Source organism: Rattus norvegicus, chromosome 9, assembly GCF_021556685.1.
Source record: "Rattus norvegicus strain SHRSP/BbbUtx chromosome 9, alternate assembly SHRSP_T2T, whole genome shotgun sequence".
NCBI lineage: Eukaryota > Metazoa > Chordata > Mammalia > Rodentia > Muridae > Rattus > Rattus norvegicus.
The window spans coordinates 24,716,971-24,736,208 of NC_141542.1; the positions used below are offsets into that span (position 1 = coordinate 24,716,971).

Genomic DNA, 19,238 nt, shown 5'->3' on the forward strand with positions numbered 1-19,238 from the left:
AGACAAGGCTGCCCACTCTTTCCCTACTTAAGTACAATATGGTACTTAACGTCCTAGCCATAGCAATCAAACAATGAAAGTAGGTCAAAGGGAAAAAATTAGAAGGGATGAAGTCAAAACACTAATATTTGAAGATGATATGATAGTCTACTTAAGCAACACCAAAATTCTACCAGAGAACTACTTAACCTGATCAACAACTTCAGCAAACTGTCCGAGTATAAAATTAACCCAAACAATTCAGTAGTCTTCCTCTACTCAAAGGGTAAACAGGCTGAGAAAGAAATTAGGGAAATGACACCCTTCACAATAGTCCCAAATAATAAAAAATAACTTGCTGTTACTTGAACCAAGCAAGTAAAAAATCTGTATGACAAAAACTTCAAATCTCTGAAGAAATTGAAGAAGGTCTCAGAAGATTGAAAGATCTCCCATGCTCATAGATTGGCAGGATGAATATGGTAAAAAATGACCATTTTGTCAAAGGCAATCTACAGATTCAATGCCATCACCAACAATATTCCTACATAATTCTTTATAAAGGTAGAAAGTGCAATTTGCCGTCATTTGGTTAACATAAAACCCAGGATAGCAAAACTATACTCAACAATAAAAGACCTTCTGGGGGAATCACCATCTCTTACCTCAAGCAGTATTACAGAGCAATAGTTTGTATGGTATTGGCATACAGACAGGCAGCTCAGTGGAACATAATTGAAGACACAGAAAAGAACCCACACACCTATGGTCATTTGATCTTTGACAAAGGAGGTAAAACATCCAATGGAAGAAAGATAGTATTTTTAACAAATGGTGCTGATTCAACTGGAGGTCAACATGTAGAAGAATGCAAGTTGACCCATTCTTATTACCCTGTACAAAGCTTAAGTCCAAGTGGATCAAGGACCTCCACATCAAACCAGATACACTAAAAGTAATGGATAAGAAGTAGGGAAGAGTCTAGAAGACATGAGCACTAAGGAAAATTTCCTGAACAAAATACCAATGGCTTATGCTTTAGGATCAAGAATCGACAAATGGGACCTCATAAAACTGAAAAGCTTCTGTAAGGCAAAGGACAGTGTCATTAGGACAAAAAGGCAACCCAGAGATTGGGAAAAAATCTTTACCAATCCTGCATCTGATGGAGGGCTAATATCCAAAGTATACACAAAACAGAAGAAGTTAGAGTACAGAGAGCCAAACACCCCTGTTAATAAATGGGGTTCGGAGCTAAAGAAAACATTCTCAGCTGAGGAATATAGAATAGCTGAAAAGCACCTAAAGAAATGCTCAATATCCTTAGTCATCAGGGAAATGCAAATCAAAACAACCCTAAGAATCCACCTCACAACAGTCAGGATGTCTAAGATCAAAAACTCAGGTGACAGCAGACGCTGGCGAGGATGTGGAGAAAGAGGAACACTCGTCCATTGTCGCTGGGATTGCAAACTGGTACAAGAACTCTGGAAATCAGTCTGAACGTTCCTGGAAAATTGGACATTGCCCTACCTGAGCACACAGCTATACCTGTCCTGGGCATATACTCAAAAGATGCTCCAACATACAACAACACATATGATCCACTATGTTCATAGCAGCCTTATTCATAATAGCCAGAAGCTGGAATGAACCCAGATGTCCTTCAACAGAGGAATTTATTCGAAAAATGTGGTACATCTACACAATGGAGTACCACTCAGCTATCAAAAACAATGACTACGTTCAATTCATAGGCAAATGGAAAGAACTAGAAAATATCATCCACAGTGAGGTAATCCAATCACAGAAAAGCACACTTGATATGCTCTTGGGAGCGATGGCCTTGAAGCCCTCCATTATTGATGTTATTATTATGGTTAGCATTAAGTATGACTGGGTTCATGGAAAAACCCCAGCCAGCTGCAGAAGACTAATACAAATGTGGTGGTCAAGATGAATAATCATATGATAACGTGTGACGTTAAGATACCCAATGTGATGACCTGTAACCTTTCTGAAAAACCAACATCCTGTTGACTAATAGATATTACAAACCTGTGAGTTTTCTGACAACCTGTCAACATCAGCCGATTCCCTGACCACACGAATATTTTGTCCTTGGCGTGGGTAAATTTTCTTACTTCTCTCCTCTCTCTGTTACCCTTTTTATGGTACAAATTCAGCCTTGGGGAAAAATAAAATTGTCACCTTGATAAGACTCTTGTCTTGGCCTCCTTCTTCGCGTCTCTATTCCCCCATTCTCTTCCAGGTACTCAGCACCCCTCATTGACAGTATGCACTCATTGATAAGTGGATATTGACCAAAACCTCAAATTACCCAAGATGCAATCAATAGATCTCAGGAAACTCAAGAAGAAGGATGACCAAAGTGCAGATGCTCCTACTCCTTCTTAAAATGGGGAACAAAAATATCCATAGGAGGGGATATGGAGGCCAAATCTAAAGCAGAGACTGAAGGAACAGCCATTCAGAGTCTGCCCCACATGTGGCCCATATATATACAGTCACCAAAACTAGGTAAGACTGATGAAGCTAAAAAGTGCTTACTGAAAGGGACCGGATATACATCTCCCCTGAGAGACACATACAGGGCATGTCAAATAAAGAGGTCAGTGCTGGCAGTAAACTGCTGAACTGAGAACAGGACACCCTTTATGGGAATTAGAGGAAGGATTCAAAGAGCTGAAGGGCTTGCAACCCCATAAGAACAGCAATGCCAACCAAATAAACCACTAGCAAAAGACTATACATGGACTGACCCAGGGGTCCAACTGCATATGTAGGAGAGAATAGCCTTGCTGGGGCACCTGTGGAAGGGGAAGCCCTTGTTCTTAACAAGGTTGGACCCTGAGTGCAGGGAAATGTCCGGGAAGGGGTTTCTAAGTGGCATGGATTGGGGAGCATACATATGGGAAAGGGCACGGCAGGGGGGCTTATGTACCAAAAGCTGGGAAAGGGAATAACGTTTGAATAAAACATATATATCTATTAAAAAAACTGAAATTTAAAAAAATGATACTAGTACCAAAAAATAATCAAAAAATGTGAATAAGAAAGATATTTTAGGTTTTGGAAAAAGATGAATGCCAGGTATTTGAAAAACTGTATGACCATGGTAAACACTTTACTATACTTGAGAAATTTTTTACATGTTAATGAACTGCATCTTTTTTTTAAATAGTGAATGGAAATACAGTCCCTTCCTGGCTGTGAGTCTAGGTATCCAGATGTAGTGGAATTCATTATTTGTTGAGTCCTGAACCTTTGAGTCTGCTTCTAACTCAGCTTATGCCAAGGAAACTAGGCCAAGATGATATCTAAGCCATTGACTAAACTATCTAGACTAACAATTACAGGTGAAATTCCACCTTGTAAATGGTACGAGAGGAATAAAAGATACCTTTAAGGATTTAAAAAAGATGAAATGTACCCAAAAAAATCCAATAAAAAAGTTTAAAATAAAAATAACTTAGGAAATACAAAATACTGGGGTGCCATTCCACAATCATGATGTGTTTCTTCGGTGATAGCTTACAGGTTAATTTACTTCTCTATAACTGTTTTCTTATTTCAAATTAAGTAATGGCATCATCTGTGGAGTGATGGTGAGAACAAAAGCTTTGCCTAACTTGAATAATCGATCCCTCCTGAGCATGTGCTTAACATTCTAAGCACAGGGAAATTTCCTGAGGGGATTAAAAAACAAAATCCAAACATAAAACAAGAACAACAACGATTTAAAAACATTCTGCACGCTGGGTATGAAGGCATGTTACAACTTTAATCAGCTTTGTAGGTATTTCTAATAAACACACAAGAAACAAAAATCCCATCACAGTCCTAGTAGTTGCATCCAACAAAGGAGAGCTGTGAGGTAGTCCCTGCTACTTCTTTCCCCAGATACCCCTGGGCCTCAGGCCTGCACCCAGTGAGCTGGACCAAGAGCAGCCAGGTTGAAATTCCTGATGCCATGGCAGGATTCTGCAGGAACATTTCCCTTTGACAACAAGGAACCTGTGTGGAGGAGACCTCTTGGTGAGTCCTCAAGGACTCTACATGTCCTATTCTACAGGGAGAAGCCCTGGCAGGTCTTTGACCAAGGCCAGCCAGTTGTTTGGGGAAGTCTCTGGTCATGTGGCAGAGGGTGAGGAATGGCAGAAAGAAGGGCAGCTCCACTGAGAGCAAAGGATAACCCTTCTAGGCCTATGAACTCCTAATTAATTTATCTTTTCACCTGAGCCCTATTCACATTTTCTTACTATCATACAACTGTGATCTTGATGAGCAGCTGGGCTCTTGTTTTCTTAATCAGTTCTTTGTTGTCACAGACGTTTTTAACTTACTCCAGCCCCTGAGACTTATTCATACCTTCTGTATGCAGTAGGACCCTTGGTGGGACTGTCATCTCAAAAATTAGAAGGTTCGGTAATCCAAAAGATTGGACTCCAGTTTACCTCAGGCCAGGAAAGAAGTCAGCCACCATTAGTAAAAGAGCAAGGGTAAAATTACATAGGAAAAACAAGTGGCTTAATCAGTAGAAAAGATCCTCAACTTCTAAGGCCCGCACATCTGCACCCCTCTCTTCTGAGCTTTGTATAGTGATGTTGTATAACTCCAGATGGTAGTAAAAGGCAGAGTTCTTCCCAGAAAGGTCAGACATGATTTTCACTCTTACATCTCTGAGGTGGGCTGGCATTATAGCACACATTCATGTTGAATTATTATAACACCTATGATAAGAAGACAGAATCCATATATCACAATGCCAAATAGACTCCCTCCTGAACGTATGGACCCATTAAAATTGAGGTTCAACCTGAACTCAGGCCATTCCACTCCCTTCCCGTCCTCCGGATTCTTATGTTTGCTACAAGTAAAAGATCATGGTGTAGTCCCCAATATTCTCATGCCTAGACTTGTCTATTCACGGAGAAGGATATTGGAGAAGTGATGGTTATGTAGTTACAATGTAGTAACACAAGGTCCAGGTTGACATTTGCTCACTGATGTCCAATTTAATTGTCTTGTTATATTTGAGAAAGGGAGGATGTCCTACATAATATATAAAACAGACAGAAATTTATTGTTTTATATATGCCCTGTAGTTGATCCCTATGATCCCAAGGAAAAGGAGTTTTTATTGCAAAAAAATAGGATTGTAGACCATTGATTTTGTGAAATACATTGATATGTAAATGGAAACAATGTCGGCTTTCAAGGACTGCACAGTAAGCAATTATTTCCAGGTTTTATACACTCAGAGGTATAGAAGAAATATATTGGCCTCCACAAAAAGGGAAAAGCTTAGAAATCGAAAAACATGTCACATGCATTGTCTCGAGTAGTAGATTTACTTTTAAGAAAAATCTCCCTCCTCCTTGGTCCCTAGAGATTTGGGTGCTAAGAAAAATCTGTTCTCCAATTCAGGGTTGTAAGAAACCCTCCCCAGCAATTGCATTGTTGACTTCTAATGAAGCAGAGAGACATATGTAGCTTTGAAATAGAGGTTGCCAAATAGTATTCCCAGTGACACATGGGAGACTGGAGGAAAGGGTCCCCACAGAAATTCATCAGTGTGGGGAGAGCTGGTTAGTAGGTAGGCCATAGATTTTTCCAGTGACATCACCAGTAAGCCGTTCACTGGACACTCTATTGTATCTAAGAGCTCCCTAGAATCTTCTGTGCTGTCACCAGTGTTGTGGTGACACCAACTGCCTTTGGGATATTACTTCAGTTCCCTTTGGGTTCACAAGCAGGCATGTTTCACCAGCTGCTCAGGCTATTTCGGAAGGAAAGTGTTGAGCAAGCAGAGACCGCACCAGGTCAGAGGGAAGCTGACCCCCTCTCTAGTGAAACAGGAAGGAGGAAATCATTCTTGGGAAGGCTTGGTGAGTCGTGGGCAGAGTTGGGGAACATCCTCAAGGAGGTAGGTTTGAGATGTGCCTTCTAAGACTAGGCCTTACAAGCAGGAGCCTTGGGATTTTTCAAAGGCAAACCAAGAGTCAGGAGTTCCTGATCTTTAATTTGAGAGAAAGCCATAAAGTTGTAAGACTTCAGTGTCTTTTCTTGAAGCTTTTTAACTATGAGTGTCAATGATTTGCAGGAGGAGGCACTGTGAGATTAACAATGTGACCATCCATGTTTGGGAGTTGAAGCACTTCATCCTCTAAATTACTGTAGGTTACATGAGTGTGTGATGGCGAGAACAAGGAAGGATGCACCCCTAGTCATGAATTGAGTTCTCAGACACTTTGGGCTGGACCACACTTGGTTAGAGCTTGATGGTGCTAAACATTATGAAGTCATTATGAACTCCAGGATTATCTGCACCACATCTGATATAAGAATGTCGCAGATGTTTATGTCTCAGTCATTATAACTTTCAGTGCCGCGGGTTGTTTAATAGTGAGTGTGGCACGTGTATGGCTTTAAAGGTTGGGAACAGGGACATAGCTTAAGAATCAACCTTTAAGAAAGCTTTTCTGCTCTTTCACGGATTCACCCAGTCTCTACCATTTCCCCTTCCTCAACCTCATTTTCGGATTCAGAATGATCTATTCTGCCCATGGGCCATCAAATATGCAAATTCACTTGGGTTTATCTGTCTACAGGTTTTGGTAGGAAGGCATCATCCCAAAATGTCATCAGTAAGCAAGAGGAGTGTCTAAAGGAACTGGAGGAACTCAAATTCGAAATCCAGAAGTGTCAATTCGAGAGGGATGAACTTTATCAAATCCTGGATCTTTATATCTATGATGAGTGGGACCACAGGTAGTCATTATGCCCAGTAACCTGTTCACTGTCTTGAGCTCTCTCTCTGCTACCTCAAGATTTCCTCATAGCACGAGAAAGTTTCACCTCTCATCCTGGATTTTAAGTAGAGTTGGCAGGCATTAGCTTGGGAGATAAGCTAGGTGCTGTGTGTTTAGGGTCAACCTCTTTTGTACTTGACCCTGAGCCTCTTGGATTAGCCTTGGTCCTGTCAACAGCTGGAAGGACCTGGTCACACTTGCTGCAACTGTGTGTGTGAATGAAATGCCTGCACGTCATCACTCTTTCCTCTGAATTTGTTCATTATACACTGATTCTATGGCACCTCCATGAATGTAGTTGGCATTCTAAGTGTGTTTGGATATGGGTTGGTGTGTATGTATGTGGCAGTATTTGTTGGTGGTTTACTCTGGATCAGGACGTCTGGGACCTTTGATGGGGTCTGAGGATTTGTTTGATCAACACTTTGCAGGTCATGATAGTGATGAGTATGTGGAGGCCCACATTGATCAACACAGCACTTTGCTCCTTCTGTATATATTGGTGGCACACAGGACTCTCCTGAGGGGAGGAGGTGCTATAAATCCTCTTCCCTGTCAAACATAGTTATACCCTCTGGGAATTCATGTAATGATAGAAACCAAGGATTGAGTATACCTGCTTTCAAAACAAGAGAAATGTCATCACAGCTTTCTCTTGGGCCCAAAGCTGTGGCACAGACTGGAGGAATCTTCTTCCTAAACTAGTCAATTCCATCATGCTCACCTGGCCAGCTCTTGAAGGTCAGGTCCCTCCAACTGGTACCGTGACTCTGTTTTCCTGTGCCCAGGATAATAAACTTAACCAGTACAAATACTTTGAAGGAGCAAGTATGTGGAACATACTGAGTTTAAGTAATAGAGAGAACAGTCTGATTTTACCTAATTTGTTTCACCTGCTTTGATCTTTAGTTTTTTATTTTTTTAACTATCCAGGGATTGTTTATTGTGACCTAGAAATGGTCACTGTGGTCTTGACAGTTGTTATTCCCAAACAGGCAGCTCTCAGGCTCTGCCCCCTCCTATATAGTGAGTCTTTGCAGAACCAGATCTCTCAGGATTCCAAGGAGTCCTTATTTCAAAACAAATGTTTGCTTATTTACATAGAAATATTTTCTGTGGATTGAGTCTCACTGTTGGGTTTTGGTCTGGTTTTTGAGTTTGCCATTTTCTTCCCTTCCACCATTCCTTGAATTTGAAATTTTTTATTATATATTTTTATTTACATTTCACCTTATTCTGAAATCGTGAGTTCAAAACATTATTTGTTCCTTTGGCCATGACCTAACCCAGGCTGCATGTCGAATTGCCAGTCCTTCAATCTGAACATGAGATGAGAATGATGGCTATGCAAATGATGACCAACTCAATAAGTGATGCCATGGAGAGGTACAAGGAGCTCATACAAGTGAACAGTTCCTACCGGTGAGTCGCTGACAGAGATGAGAACACAGCACTAGGCAGGGAATGCTTCTGTCCTGTATGACTTTGAACAAAATTCAGGGCTCTGGTTCTGTAGTGTCTGACTCTTAACAAGAAGGCTGCCTCCTGGCAAGGGTCTTAGATTTGTAGCTCTTGGACTCAGTTGTCGTACATGTGAGGGGTGTAGAAGACCCTCCAATTGTTATTTTCCCAGTTAAAGTTCCTCTAGATAGAAAAGGTTTGGACCATGATGGGAATATTAATCAACTCTGAATCTCTAGGACTCTGACAGGAGATTTAAAGATCTGTGATCCATGAGAAACACATGGAAAGATTGTATAGCTATTGGGTCTTCAACTACCCCTCAGAGGGGCTTTCCCCACAACATGAAGATGGTTTCACCATACCATGGACATACGAGCTCCCTTATGGACCATCTCTTCTTCCTTGATTTATATAAACCGTCTTAGTGTCAGGATTTTCAGAAGTACTTTGATTCATGTGGAATGTGGATTCTGGATTTGACCTCCTCTAATTGGTGCTAACCTGCATAGTGTGGCTCTATTCTGGGGATTTCTGAGGATGAGGACCCTTGAAGGGATGATTGTACTTGCAGGAGTGACAGGCAAATAGAAGCTGGCTGGGATTTACCATTTTTTGTTTGTGGTTCAGCATCAGGCAATCCCAGCTCCTGCGTGAACAAGCTCAATTGAAGAACAATATACAGATTTTGCTGAATGAGAAGAGAGAACTGCTGGTGGAGCAGACTGAACTGCCAGCATCCTCTGTGGAGACAAAGAGGCTCTGGGAAGAGGCCGGAATGAACATCTGTGACCCCAGTGCCACGCAACAGCAGGTAGGGTTAGGGCTCAGGGTCAGGTTGTCCTCATGTCTTACCATAAACATAGGCAAACCAATGTAACTGTCTATTGACTGATCCATGTCCTGACCTAGGTCTCATCCAAGTGTTCATTCATGTGATGGTTTACAAGGCTTTCTGTGGAGATAGCCCCTTTTCAAGAAACTGCATGTTTGGAAATCAAATGCTCCTGCTCTTTGAGAATCTGCACTTCATTAAGGGAGATAGGTTGATCACACAGCACAGCACTACATGCCATTATGTATGGAGGGTGCTATGTGGGAGCCCCTCTTTAGACTAGAGCAGGGCTTTGAGGGATGAAGCAAAAGCCCAGAGCCCATTTTCTTTACAGGGATCGTGTGAGACTCAGGATGTAAGTAGTTTTCAAGGAGGAGAGCCTGGTGGAAATGCCAAAGAAATGGTTCTCATTGTCATTTGTGGTGGCTTTTGTTCTTCCTCCCCTCATGTCCCTGTATATGAAGATGGTGACTTCATGCTTCATAGATCTTGGGTAACTACAGAGCCTGTGTATCAGCATGTCAGTCCTGTCTTATTTGAGTGCTCCTGGAGAGTTCATAACTGGGCCTTACAACCTGAAGCTGGTTAGAAGAGCAAGGATGTGGAAAAGGTTTCTCAAAGGCTGAGGGTTGGCATGAGAGACTTGAGGCTTCAAGAACAAAGTTATCCATATGTACCCCCAATTCTCACCAAGAAAGTTGCATTGCTGTGCTGACCTGCATCTTAGGGAGCATGCGGGGAGGCCAGTTCATGACATGCAGTTTTGTCCAGTCATTATCTAACTTAATCCTTTAAGCCTAGGTCTCTCAACAAACATGAAGCTTCCTGTTTTGTGCTGGCCAGCAGTCTTTGCATCATTCGTCCAGTTCCAGGTGGAGCCCCCTCTCTTATTTGTCTCAACACATTCTTAAACCATTCAGCTATTTCAAAAATAAGGATTAGATTTCTTCACTTTACCTGAACAGAGTTATCCCCCGGGAAGTTTCTGGATTGTCTTATTGGCTTCACCATGATCTTGCATGGAATCCTAGAGTGCAACCCTCTGCTGACATTGCTTTGCTGACTATATCATGGGCACTGCATTCTTTCAGGATAGATACCCTCTCAATATTGTACACAGTGCTGCATTTCAGAAAATTCACTGTATGTTATTTATTTAGCCTTTTTCTGACTGACATTGAGGTTGTTTTAATATCACAGGAACTCTAATGTGATGAAATGTTCCTGGGAACTGACAATGAGTCACTGCCTTCTCTGATGCTTCCAAAGTCTTCTATGACGGAAACAGGGTAGTTTTAGTGAGGGGCCTATGATGAGTCAGCATAGAGCTTGATGGAGTCTTTTCCTAGAAATCTCTCTTGGGGATTTGATGTTGTGTTGTTTAGGCTATCTGTGCAAAACATGTAACTTACTTGTCGGACCAGCAAGTATCTGTATAGAAAGGTTTCCTGAAGTGGAAATGAGTACAGGCCAGGGCAGCACATCTTGCTTGTGTCTAAGAGACTTGTACACAGCATTGTTCCCACTAATTCCTCACTCAACAGGAAATGTGCTGCATAAGAGCAAAGTTTTCATTTGTGCATGCAAGTGTGTATCTGTGTGTCTGTGTTTGTGTGTGTGTTTGTGTGTGTGTGTGTGTGTGTGTGTGTGGTGTGTGTGTGGGTATATGTGTGTGTGGGTATATGTGTGTGTGTGTGTGTGTGTGTTTGCAGTAGTGAACGTGTGTTTCCCTCTATTTCCAAGTTTCATGAGAAAAGTACTCTAAGCGTTCACTTTACATCCATGAAACATGAAATAGAGCTGCCCAGTCATTTGGTTTCTCCATCTAGCTCTGTACAGCAAAAGGACACTTAAATTACTAATTTATTCTTTCCAAAAATTTCAGAATGAATTATCGTGTGAAGTCTGGGGGAGGAGTGGAAATATGTTCAAGTGAATCATGTTTCACAGGGGTAACAAATGGTACAGGCCTAGAGCTTGCAGGTCCCTTTTTGTTATGGTGTAGAAGCAGGACAATAAAATCCATTAGATATGCAACCCCCAAAAAGAGGACACAAAAACACCTCTAAAGTTAGATTTTCAAGTGATTAGGGGCAAAACTACTGATCTGCATTGAAATCCTTTGGAGCACATCAAAGGAATGGAGTACTGGGAGGTAAGGGCAAGGCTTCTCTAGAAAAATCCATGAGTTTATTCTGCTTCTCTGTTCTTTGTGAATTGTGAAAGCCCACTGTAAGGTTATGTCACTCACTGTGTCTTCTCCAAGGTTGCTTTCCACATTGCCTGCTACCATTTCTTTCGAGCTACCTTGGCACACTACAACTTCCCCTAGGAGTTTGGCTTGGATTTTATTCATTGAGAATTTGAGTTGCTTGGAATTGTATCGTCATCCAGAAAAAGTCCCATAGCTATGCTGTGGTGCAAGAACAGGGCAGTTTCAGGAACCCCTTTAGGTGCACAGATAATCCAAAGCGCTCCTCTATGTTATCTGTGTAGCATTCTGCAAGTGCTGTCGATCAACATCATTTTCTCTCAGTTAATTTCAGCCTCAGTGGGTTAGGAGAAATGATGAGCTTCAAATGGGTCTGACAGTGTAAGAACAGGTAGCCCTATGAGAAGCCATGTTCAGAAAGTGGAACAGAAGTTTTAGTTAACCCAGTGATTCCACAACAAGGAGTAGGTATTGCCATTGCAACTAGGGCACATCAGTGTTGTAGTGGTCCCAGAGTAACCTTGAAGGAGAATCTATCCAGACGTCCATCAGCCAAGGAGTAAAAGTGTACATACGATGGAGCCCTTCCATAGATTCTGATTCAGTGTGAGATAATCCATGCAAGCTTTTACTTACTTATTCAAATTATCTGTGGAACAATCACATTACGGGGAGAAAATTTGTTGATTTGGATCCTGGTTATGGAGATTTCCTATGATTCTAGCTTTGGGCATGAAGTCACTCAGGCTATGGTAAAGACAGCTCCGATTAGAAGAAGTTGCACACTTTGGGGAAAGTCTGAAAGAGTGAACAAGAACAAGAGTCTAGTCCACCACCAACATATGATCCTTTGCTGAGCAACAAGACAGCTCTACACAGCCTTTGGGACTTGCTAAGCCAGATTGTTAATGGGGAAAGAACCCTGAGTCTATGACGGTTTATGGGAGGACAGCACATCACTGACTGAGCTGTCTATTGGCTCTGGCCACTATGTACATATTCCACTCAACATTTGTTTTTATGCCTCCAGCGAATCCTGGGGAATCTTTACATTAAGCATTAATGTTCAGGTAGGAACATAGGCTGGAAGAGGCCATTTGAATATCCTTCCCTATATAAATACCCTTTTTGGGTGGATGACCAACCCACCTGGATTTCAGCCTAAGGCAGTTAAAGAGCTACTCAGAGTATTGTTCTGGTACAGTTCATGTGAATTTTGCCCATGAAACAATATATATATGATCCTCTGGATTTCTTGCTATGTTCTACTCCTTTCTTCCTGTGATCTCTCCGGAAAGATCTGAGGACATTTTCTCTTCTGTCCTCTCACAAACTGCCTTGCACTAGCCATAGACTTACAGGGGTGCTGTTCTGTTTCTACATCACAATCACCTTTAATGTTCCCTGTGTACGCTGGGAAGATTTGCATGGAGCACATTCTCAGTGATTACAAGATCTGTGCGGTGAGCATGAATTTGAAGTGAGATGGCTTCTCTGTGTATTTGCAGATTCAGTGGTTACGAATGGAAACTAGACGGGTTCCTTCAGTGCTGACATAATCAGAAATTTCACCTCAATTCTGGGCATGTTCTCCAGAAGGAATCCACATGGTATTCTAGGTTGCTCATACCTCTCTTAAACTCAGATTCAGACATAGCTACAATGTTATTATTCAGTGTCATATACCTGTACCAGTGGGAAAAATGCTCATTTTTCTCTTAATCCCAGTACAGTGCATAGTCCACAGTTCAAATTCTAGCAGTTTGAAAGGTGAGATATAAATCCAAGCGCAGGTACTCTAGGACACTTGGGGATGCAGGGACTGACCTCAGCTGACAGGTCATGCTGGATTATCCAACTGAATAGAGCTGATGTAAGAGGGAGAGCTGAATTGACAACCACTCACTAAATCTTTATTCCCTTGCTCTGCTAGGTCTGAAATTCTCCAGCAGAAACTCGAACATGACACAGACCAGGACAAGATCTCCCTTGGAGAGAAGAGCTACAGGAGGAGAACTAAGTGTGCACAGCAAATACACCACTATTGCGTCTCATCTGTAATGTCCATAGCAATTGTGGACTGCATTTTCCTCCTTTAGTTTAACTTCTTTGGATTGAATACGCTGTATTTTCACCTTGCCTCTCTCCAGCAAGTGTGCACTTTTTGAGGGACTCAGAGAAGTGCTGATGCACATCAATCAAGAGCTGCTGGTCATCCAGAAAGACCGTGCACGTGTAAATTTGTACTTGTCCTGATGGGTCACCCAGAAGAGTTTCATGGAGATCAGTTCACAATATTGGAAAGACTTTGTGACAAAGTCTGTAATATCATTTATACTCAATGTTGGATGGCTTTTTCCTTAATACCCCCACTCCAACAAAACAGACCTACTTCCACTCCTCTTGAAAAGATGATTACCATCACTAACTGCTTGTCTACTATGTCTCCAAGGCAAGCCACAGGCTATAAGTCTATTCTGCAAAAGGAGCAGCAAAAAATGCTTAGTGCAATTCCTCTATTTAAAGTTTGGTTAATTTTTAATTGTTTTGGTTATTTGGTTTTCCTTCTATTCATTTGAAGATTTGTTATTTATCTGTTGTTGTTTTGTTCATTTGCTTTTCTATTTTGATAAGGATATAGACTGTATATATTGACTACCTGCATCTGGTTACTATCCAGTAAATTGGATGTATTCTGGTCAATAAAGGGGTAATCTCAAACTCTTCACTCTTAAGAACCTTCTTTATTGATCATTAGTGTCAACATCTGAAGTCCCACAGCTATCAGGGAGGGATGGATCTCTGCATTCTCATGGGGACTGGGCATCAAATCACTTCCCAGTCAGACTGAGATTCACAGGCATTTATACAGTCACTGTGCACTGTGTTTCCAACTCTGAATTTCAACTTCATCATGCATACATTACCCACTGTGTATGCTTGCTGTCAAATATATAGTTACCTCTAAATTATACTCTGTCGATGAGAGTTTTGACCAAATTAGTAGGATAAACATTAATTTTTCTGTAATACCTCCCAGGACATATAAACATGGTATAAGGGAGTTTAAAGCCATCCGGAACCCTGCACCCAAATCCTGGGGCTGAAAATGCTGAACACCCTGGAATGCAGATTATCCTGAGACCACAGGACAGAAAGCCACTTCTGACCAGCTCTTCCCACATCTCTGGCCCAATATTAATCTGCATGGTGCCTCTGGAAACAGGAATAGAGGAGCAGTCAGTGGCAGGAACCCTCTTGGTTCAGCCTAGGCCCAGAACCTACCTGGGCCTCAAGCATATTTGAAGAAAACCAGAGGCATACAATTCTCTGTTTCCTGACTGTGGCTTTTTTTGATTCGAAGCTCAAAATACCATTTTGTTGTTGTTGATTTTTAGTTGGATATTTTTCATTTCGAATTCAAATATTATTCCTTCCTTGTTTTCCAGAAATAAGTCCGAATACCATCGCCCTCCACCTCTGCTATAAAATATTCCCTTCACCAGCCATCCACTTTCCCAGCCTAGGCAGGACCAAGAGCTGCTCATTCCATTTGTGCCCAAAAAGACCATCCTCTGATACACATGCAGATGGAGCCATGGCACAGTCCCTGTATAGTGGTTGGGTACTGGTTTAGTCTCTGGGATCTCTGCTTGGCAGCCATGGTTGTTCTTATGGGGTTGCAAGTCCCTTCAGCTCTTTCAATCTTTCTGTAATTCCTCCAACTGAGGTCCAGTTCTCAGTTCAATGGTTTGCTGCTAGCATTCACCGCTGTATTTGACATGATCTGGCTGTGCCTCTCAGGAGACATCTATATCCAGTTCCTATCAGCCTGCACGTCTTAGCTTCATCCACCTTATCTAGTTTGAAGGCTGTATATGTATAGGCCACATGTGGGGTAGACTCTGAATGGACATTCCTTCAGGCTCTGTTTTAAACTTTGCATCCCTATCCCTTCAATAGGGATTCTTCTTCTCCTTTAAAGGAAGGAGTGAAGAATCAGCATTTTGGTCATCCTTCCTGAGTTTCATTTGGTCTGTGAATCTTGCAGAATTTGAGCATTTGGGCTAATATCCACTTATCAATGAGTGCATACCATGTGTGTGTTTCTGTGATTGGGTTAACTCATTCAGGATGATATGTTTTAGTTCATTCTCTTTGCCTATGAATTTCATGAAGTCATTGTTTTTGATATCTCTGTAGTACTCCATTGTGTAGATGTACCACACTTTCTGTTTCCATTCCTCTGTTGAAGGGCATCTGGGATCTTTTCATTTTCTGACTAATATAAATAAGGCTGCTATGAACATGGTGGAGCATGTGCCCTGTTGTATGTTGGAGCATCTTTTGGGTATATGTGTAAGAGAGGTATAGCTGGGTCCTCCGCTAGTGCAATGTCTAATTTTCTGAGGAACCTCTAGACTGATATCCAGAATGGTTGTACCAGTCTGCAATCTCACCAACAATGGAGGATTGTTCCTCTTTCTCACATCCCTGCAAGCGTCTTCTATAGCCTGAGTGTTTGATCTTAGCCATTCAGAGTGGTGTGAGGTGGAATCTCAGGGTTGTTTTGATTTGCATTTCCCACATAACTAAAGATGTTGAACATTTCTTTTGGTGCTTCTCAGCCACTCCATATTCCTCAGCTATGAATTCTTTGTTTAGCTCTGAACTGCAATTTTTAATAGGGTTATTAGTCTCCCTGCAGTCCAACTTCATGAGTTCTTGTATATTTTGGATATTAGCCCTCTATCAGTTGTAGGATTAGTAAAGGTCTTTTCCCAATCTGTTGGTTGCTGGTTTGTCCTAACCACAGTGTCCTTTGCCTTACAGAAGCTTTGTACCTTTATGAGGTCCCATTTTTCTATTCTTGATCATAGAGCATAAGCCATTCGTGTTTTGTTCAGGAAATTTTTTCCAGTGTCCTTGTGTTCAAGATTCTTCCCCGCTTTTGCTTCAATTAGTTTGAGTGATCTGGTTTGATGTAGAGGTCCTTGATCCACCTGGACTTAAGCTTTACACAGGGCAATAAGAAGAGGATGATTTGTACTCCTCCATATGCTGACCTCCATTTGAACCAGCACCCTTTGCTAAAAATGCTATCCTTTTTCCACTGGATGCTTTTGTCTCCTTTGTCAAAAATCAAGGGACCATAGGTGTGCTGGTTCATTTCTGGGTCTGCAGTTCTATTCCACTGGTCTATCTTCCTGTCTCTGTACCAATACCATACAGTTTTATCACTAATGCTTTGTAAACTGCTTGAGTTCAGGGATGGTGATTCCCAGGGAAGTCCTTTTATTGTTGAGGATTGTTTTAGCTATCCTGCGTTACTTGTTATTCCAAATGAATTTGCAAATTGTTCTGTCTAACCCTATGAAGAATTGCAATCGAATTTTGATGGAGAGTGCATTGCAACTGTAGGTCACTTTGGGAAAATGGCCATTTTTACTATCTTCATACTGCCAAGCCATGAACATGGGAGATCTTTGCATTTTCTGAGATCTTCTTCAATTTCTTTCTTCAGATCATGAAGTTCTTGTCACACAGATCTTTCACTTGTTTGATAAAAGTCACACTGAGGTATTTTTATATGATTTGGGACTACTATGAAAGGTGTCATTTCCCTAATTTCTTTCTCAGCTTGTTTATCTTTTGTGTAGAGGAAGGCTACTGATTTGTTTGAGTTAATTTTATACCCAGCCACTTTGCTGAAGTTGTTTATCAGGCTTAGGAGTTCTCTGTTGTAACTTTTGGGGTGTCCGATGTATACTACCCTATCCTCTGCAACAGTGATATTTTGACTTCTTCCTTTCCAATCTGTATCCCTTTGACCTCCCTTTGTTGTCTGAGTTCTGGCTAATGCTGGGGACAACATACAATGGAGACATCTAAGTAGACCGCAGTAGCTTTTTGTAAAAACTGGTTGTTTCCATTTCTCCAAACCTTAGCCCTAGACAACGGCTTTATAGATTTCATTTGTGTGTGACTGCCTATCAGTTGGCCTTGGTGTGCACAATTATTGTATTATATCTGACTTTCCTACTTCTTTCTCCTCCTGCTCTGGTGAATTCTGTGAAACTAGATGTTCCTTGATGTTATGATTCTTAGACAATTGAAAATTGATGCATAGGGGCACAGCACAGCACAGCCCTAGTGGCCCAGGTGGATACTGTGTATTCTCATCTTGGAAAAAATGTAATAACTGCAGAATTGTAGTTCTAGATTAGGGTTTTACTTGCAAAGACAGCTTGAAGAAAATAAGAGAAAATGAATTAGAGCCAACATTGGGACCCTAAGAAAGGAAAAAGTTATTGAAGTTAGGAAGTAAGTTTTACATAATATTATAGACTGGTTAAGAAAGTATAGAATATATAAAATAATATACTAGTAAACTAAGTCTAACTACTGGAACCCTTATGAGAGTCATTGTGTGCAAGGAACAGAACGCTAGTGGAATTACTGTGCTAAGGGTTACCTTGATTCTTTCTGGCCACTGCCTGGCAGTTTTGCCTATGTCATTTATCATTAGAGTGTCACAGGAAAATGCAATTAGCTGATCTCGGAGCTTTGGACTCTGAAGTATAAAAGTAAATGGTTAAAGTTTAAATCATGATAAGTTTACAATTATTATTATTATATTGGCCACAGGCCTGGGTATAGGGCAAGCCTGAAACTTTGGAGAACAGTTGTAATTCTTAGTTCTTGGTGAGATGTAGTCATTCTTTGCATTTGATTTGGCAATGATTATAAAATCTTGTTTTTCTACCCGCCTTTGGATTATTAATAAAGGACTGGGGCAAGAGAAAGGCTACAGAACATGTGAAGAGTAAATGAGAGAGAGCATGAGGGAGTGAATGAGAGAGTAAATGACAGAGCTAATGTGAGAACAAATGTGAGAGCGAATGAGAGAGCATGAGAAGAGCATGTGAAGAGTGAGAGGAGAGAGAATGTGAAGAGTGAATGAGGGAGCTAATGAGGGAGCTAATGAGGGAGCAAGTCTGAGAACAAATGTGAGAGCCAGGGAGAGAGCATGAGGAGAGCATTTGAGAATGAGTGAGGAGAGAACTTGAGGTGAGTGTGAAGACTGTGTGTGTGCATGACAGGAGAGTGCATGTGCTGTGTGTGAGATATGTGTGAGGTATGTGTGAAGACTGTGTGTGTGTGTGACAGGAGAGTGCATGTGCTGTGTGTGAGATATGTGTGAGGTGTGTGTGAAGATTGTGTGTGTGCATGACAGGAGAGTGCAAGTGGTGTGTGTGAGATATGTATGAGGTGTGTATGAAGATTGTGTGTACCTGACAGGAGAGTGCATATGGTGTGTGTGAGATATGTGTGAGGTGTGTGTGAAGATTGTGTGTGTGCATGACAGGAGAGTGCATGTGCTGTGTGTGAGATATGTATGAGGTGTGTATGAAGACTGTGTGTGTGCATGACAGGAGAGTGCATGTGCTGTGTGTGAGATATGTATGAGGTGTGTATGAAGACTGTGTGTGTGCATGACAGGAGAGTGCATGTGGTGTGTGTGAGATATGTGTGAGGTGTGTGTGAAGATTGTGTGTGTGAGTGACAGGAGAGTGCATGTGGTGTGTGTGAGATATGTGTGAGGTGTGTATGAAGATTATGTGTATGTACGTGACAGGAGAGTGCATGTGCTGTGTGTGAGATATGTGTGAGGTGTGTGTGAAGATTATGTGTGTGTATGTGACAGGAGAGTGCATGTGGTGTGTGTGAGATATGTGTGAGGTGTGTATGAAGAGTGTGTGTGAGAATGAAAGGGTAATGAACAGACGTGTACATGATTGTGGGAGTTTGAGAAAAGAAAACTGCAATAAAAACACCGGAATGTACAAAAGAATGCAGCGTGTGTGCAGCCTCAAGCTGAGAGAGAGAGAGAGAGAGAGAGAGAGAGAGAGAG

At 41.5% G+C, this 19,238-nt stretch overlaps 1 protein-coding gene across 1 annotated transcript in view; it reads left to right on the forward strand.

Annotated features, from left to right (window-relative positions):
* LOC148003574 (disks large homolog 5-like) overlaps window positions 1-14,044 on the forward strand; it is a 46,272-nt gene extending 32,228 nt beyond the window's left edge. The window contains exons 4-6 of the mRNA XM_087567927.1: window positions 8,106-8,237; window positions 8,907-9,090; window positions 13,257-14,044. Of these exons, the coding sequence (XP_087424053.1) occupies window positions 8,106-8,237; window positions 8,907-9,090; window positions 13,257-13,262 (322 nt within the window). The 3' untranslated portion in view covers window positions 13,263-14,044. The remainder of the gene's footprint in view (window positions 1-8,105; window positions 8,238-8,906; window positions 9,091-13,256) is intronic.
* Window positions 14,045-19,238: the final 5,194 nt, after the last annotated feature.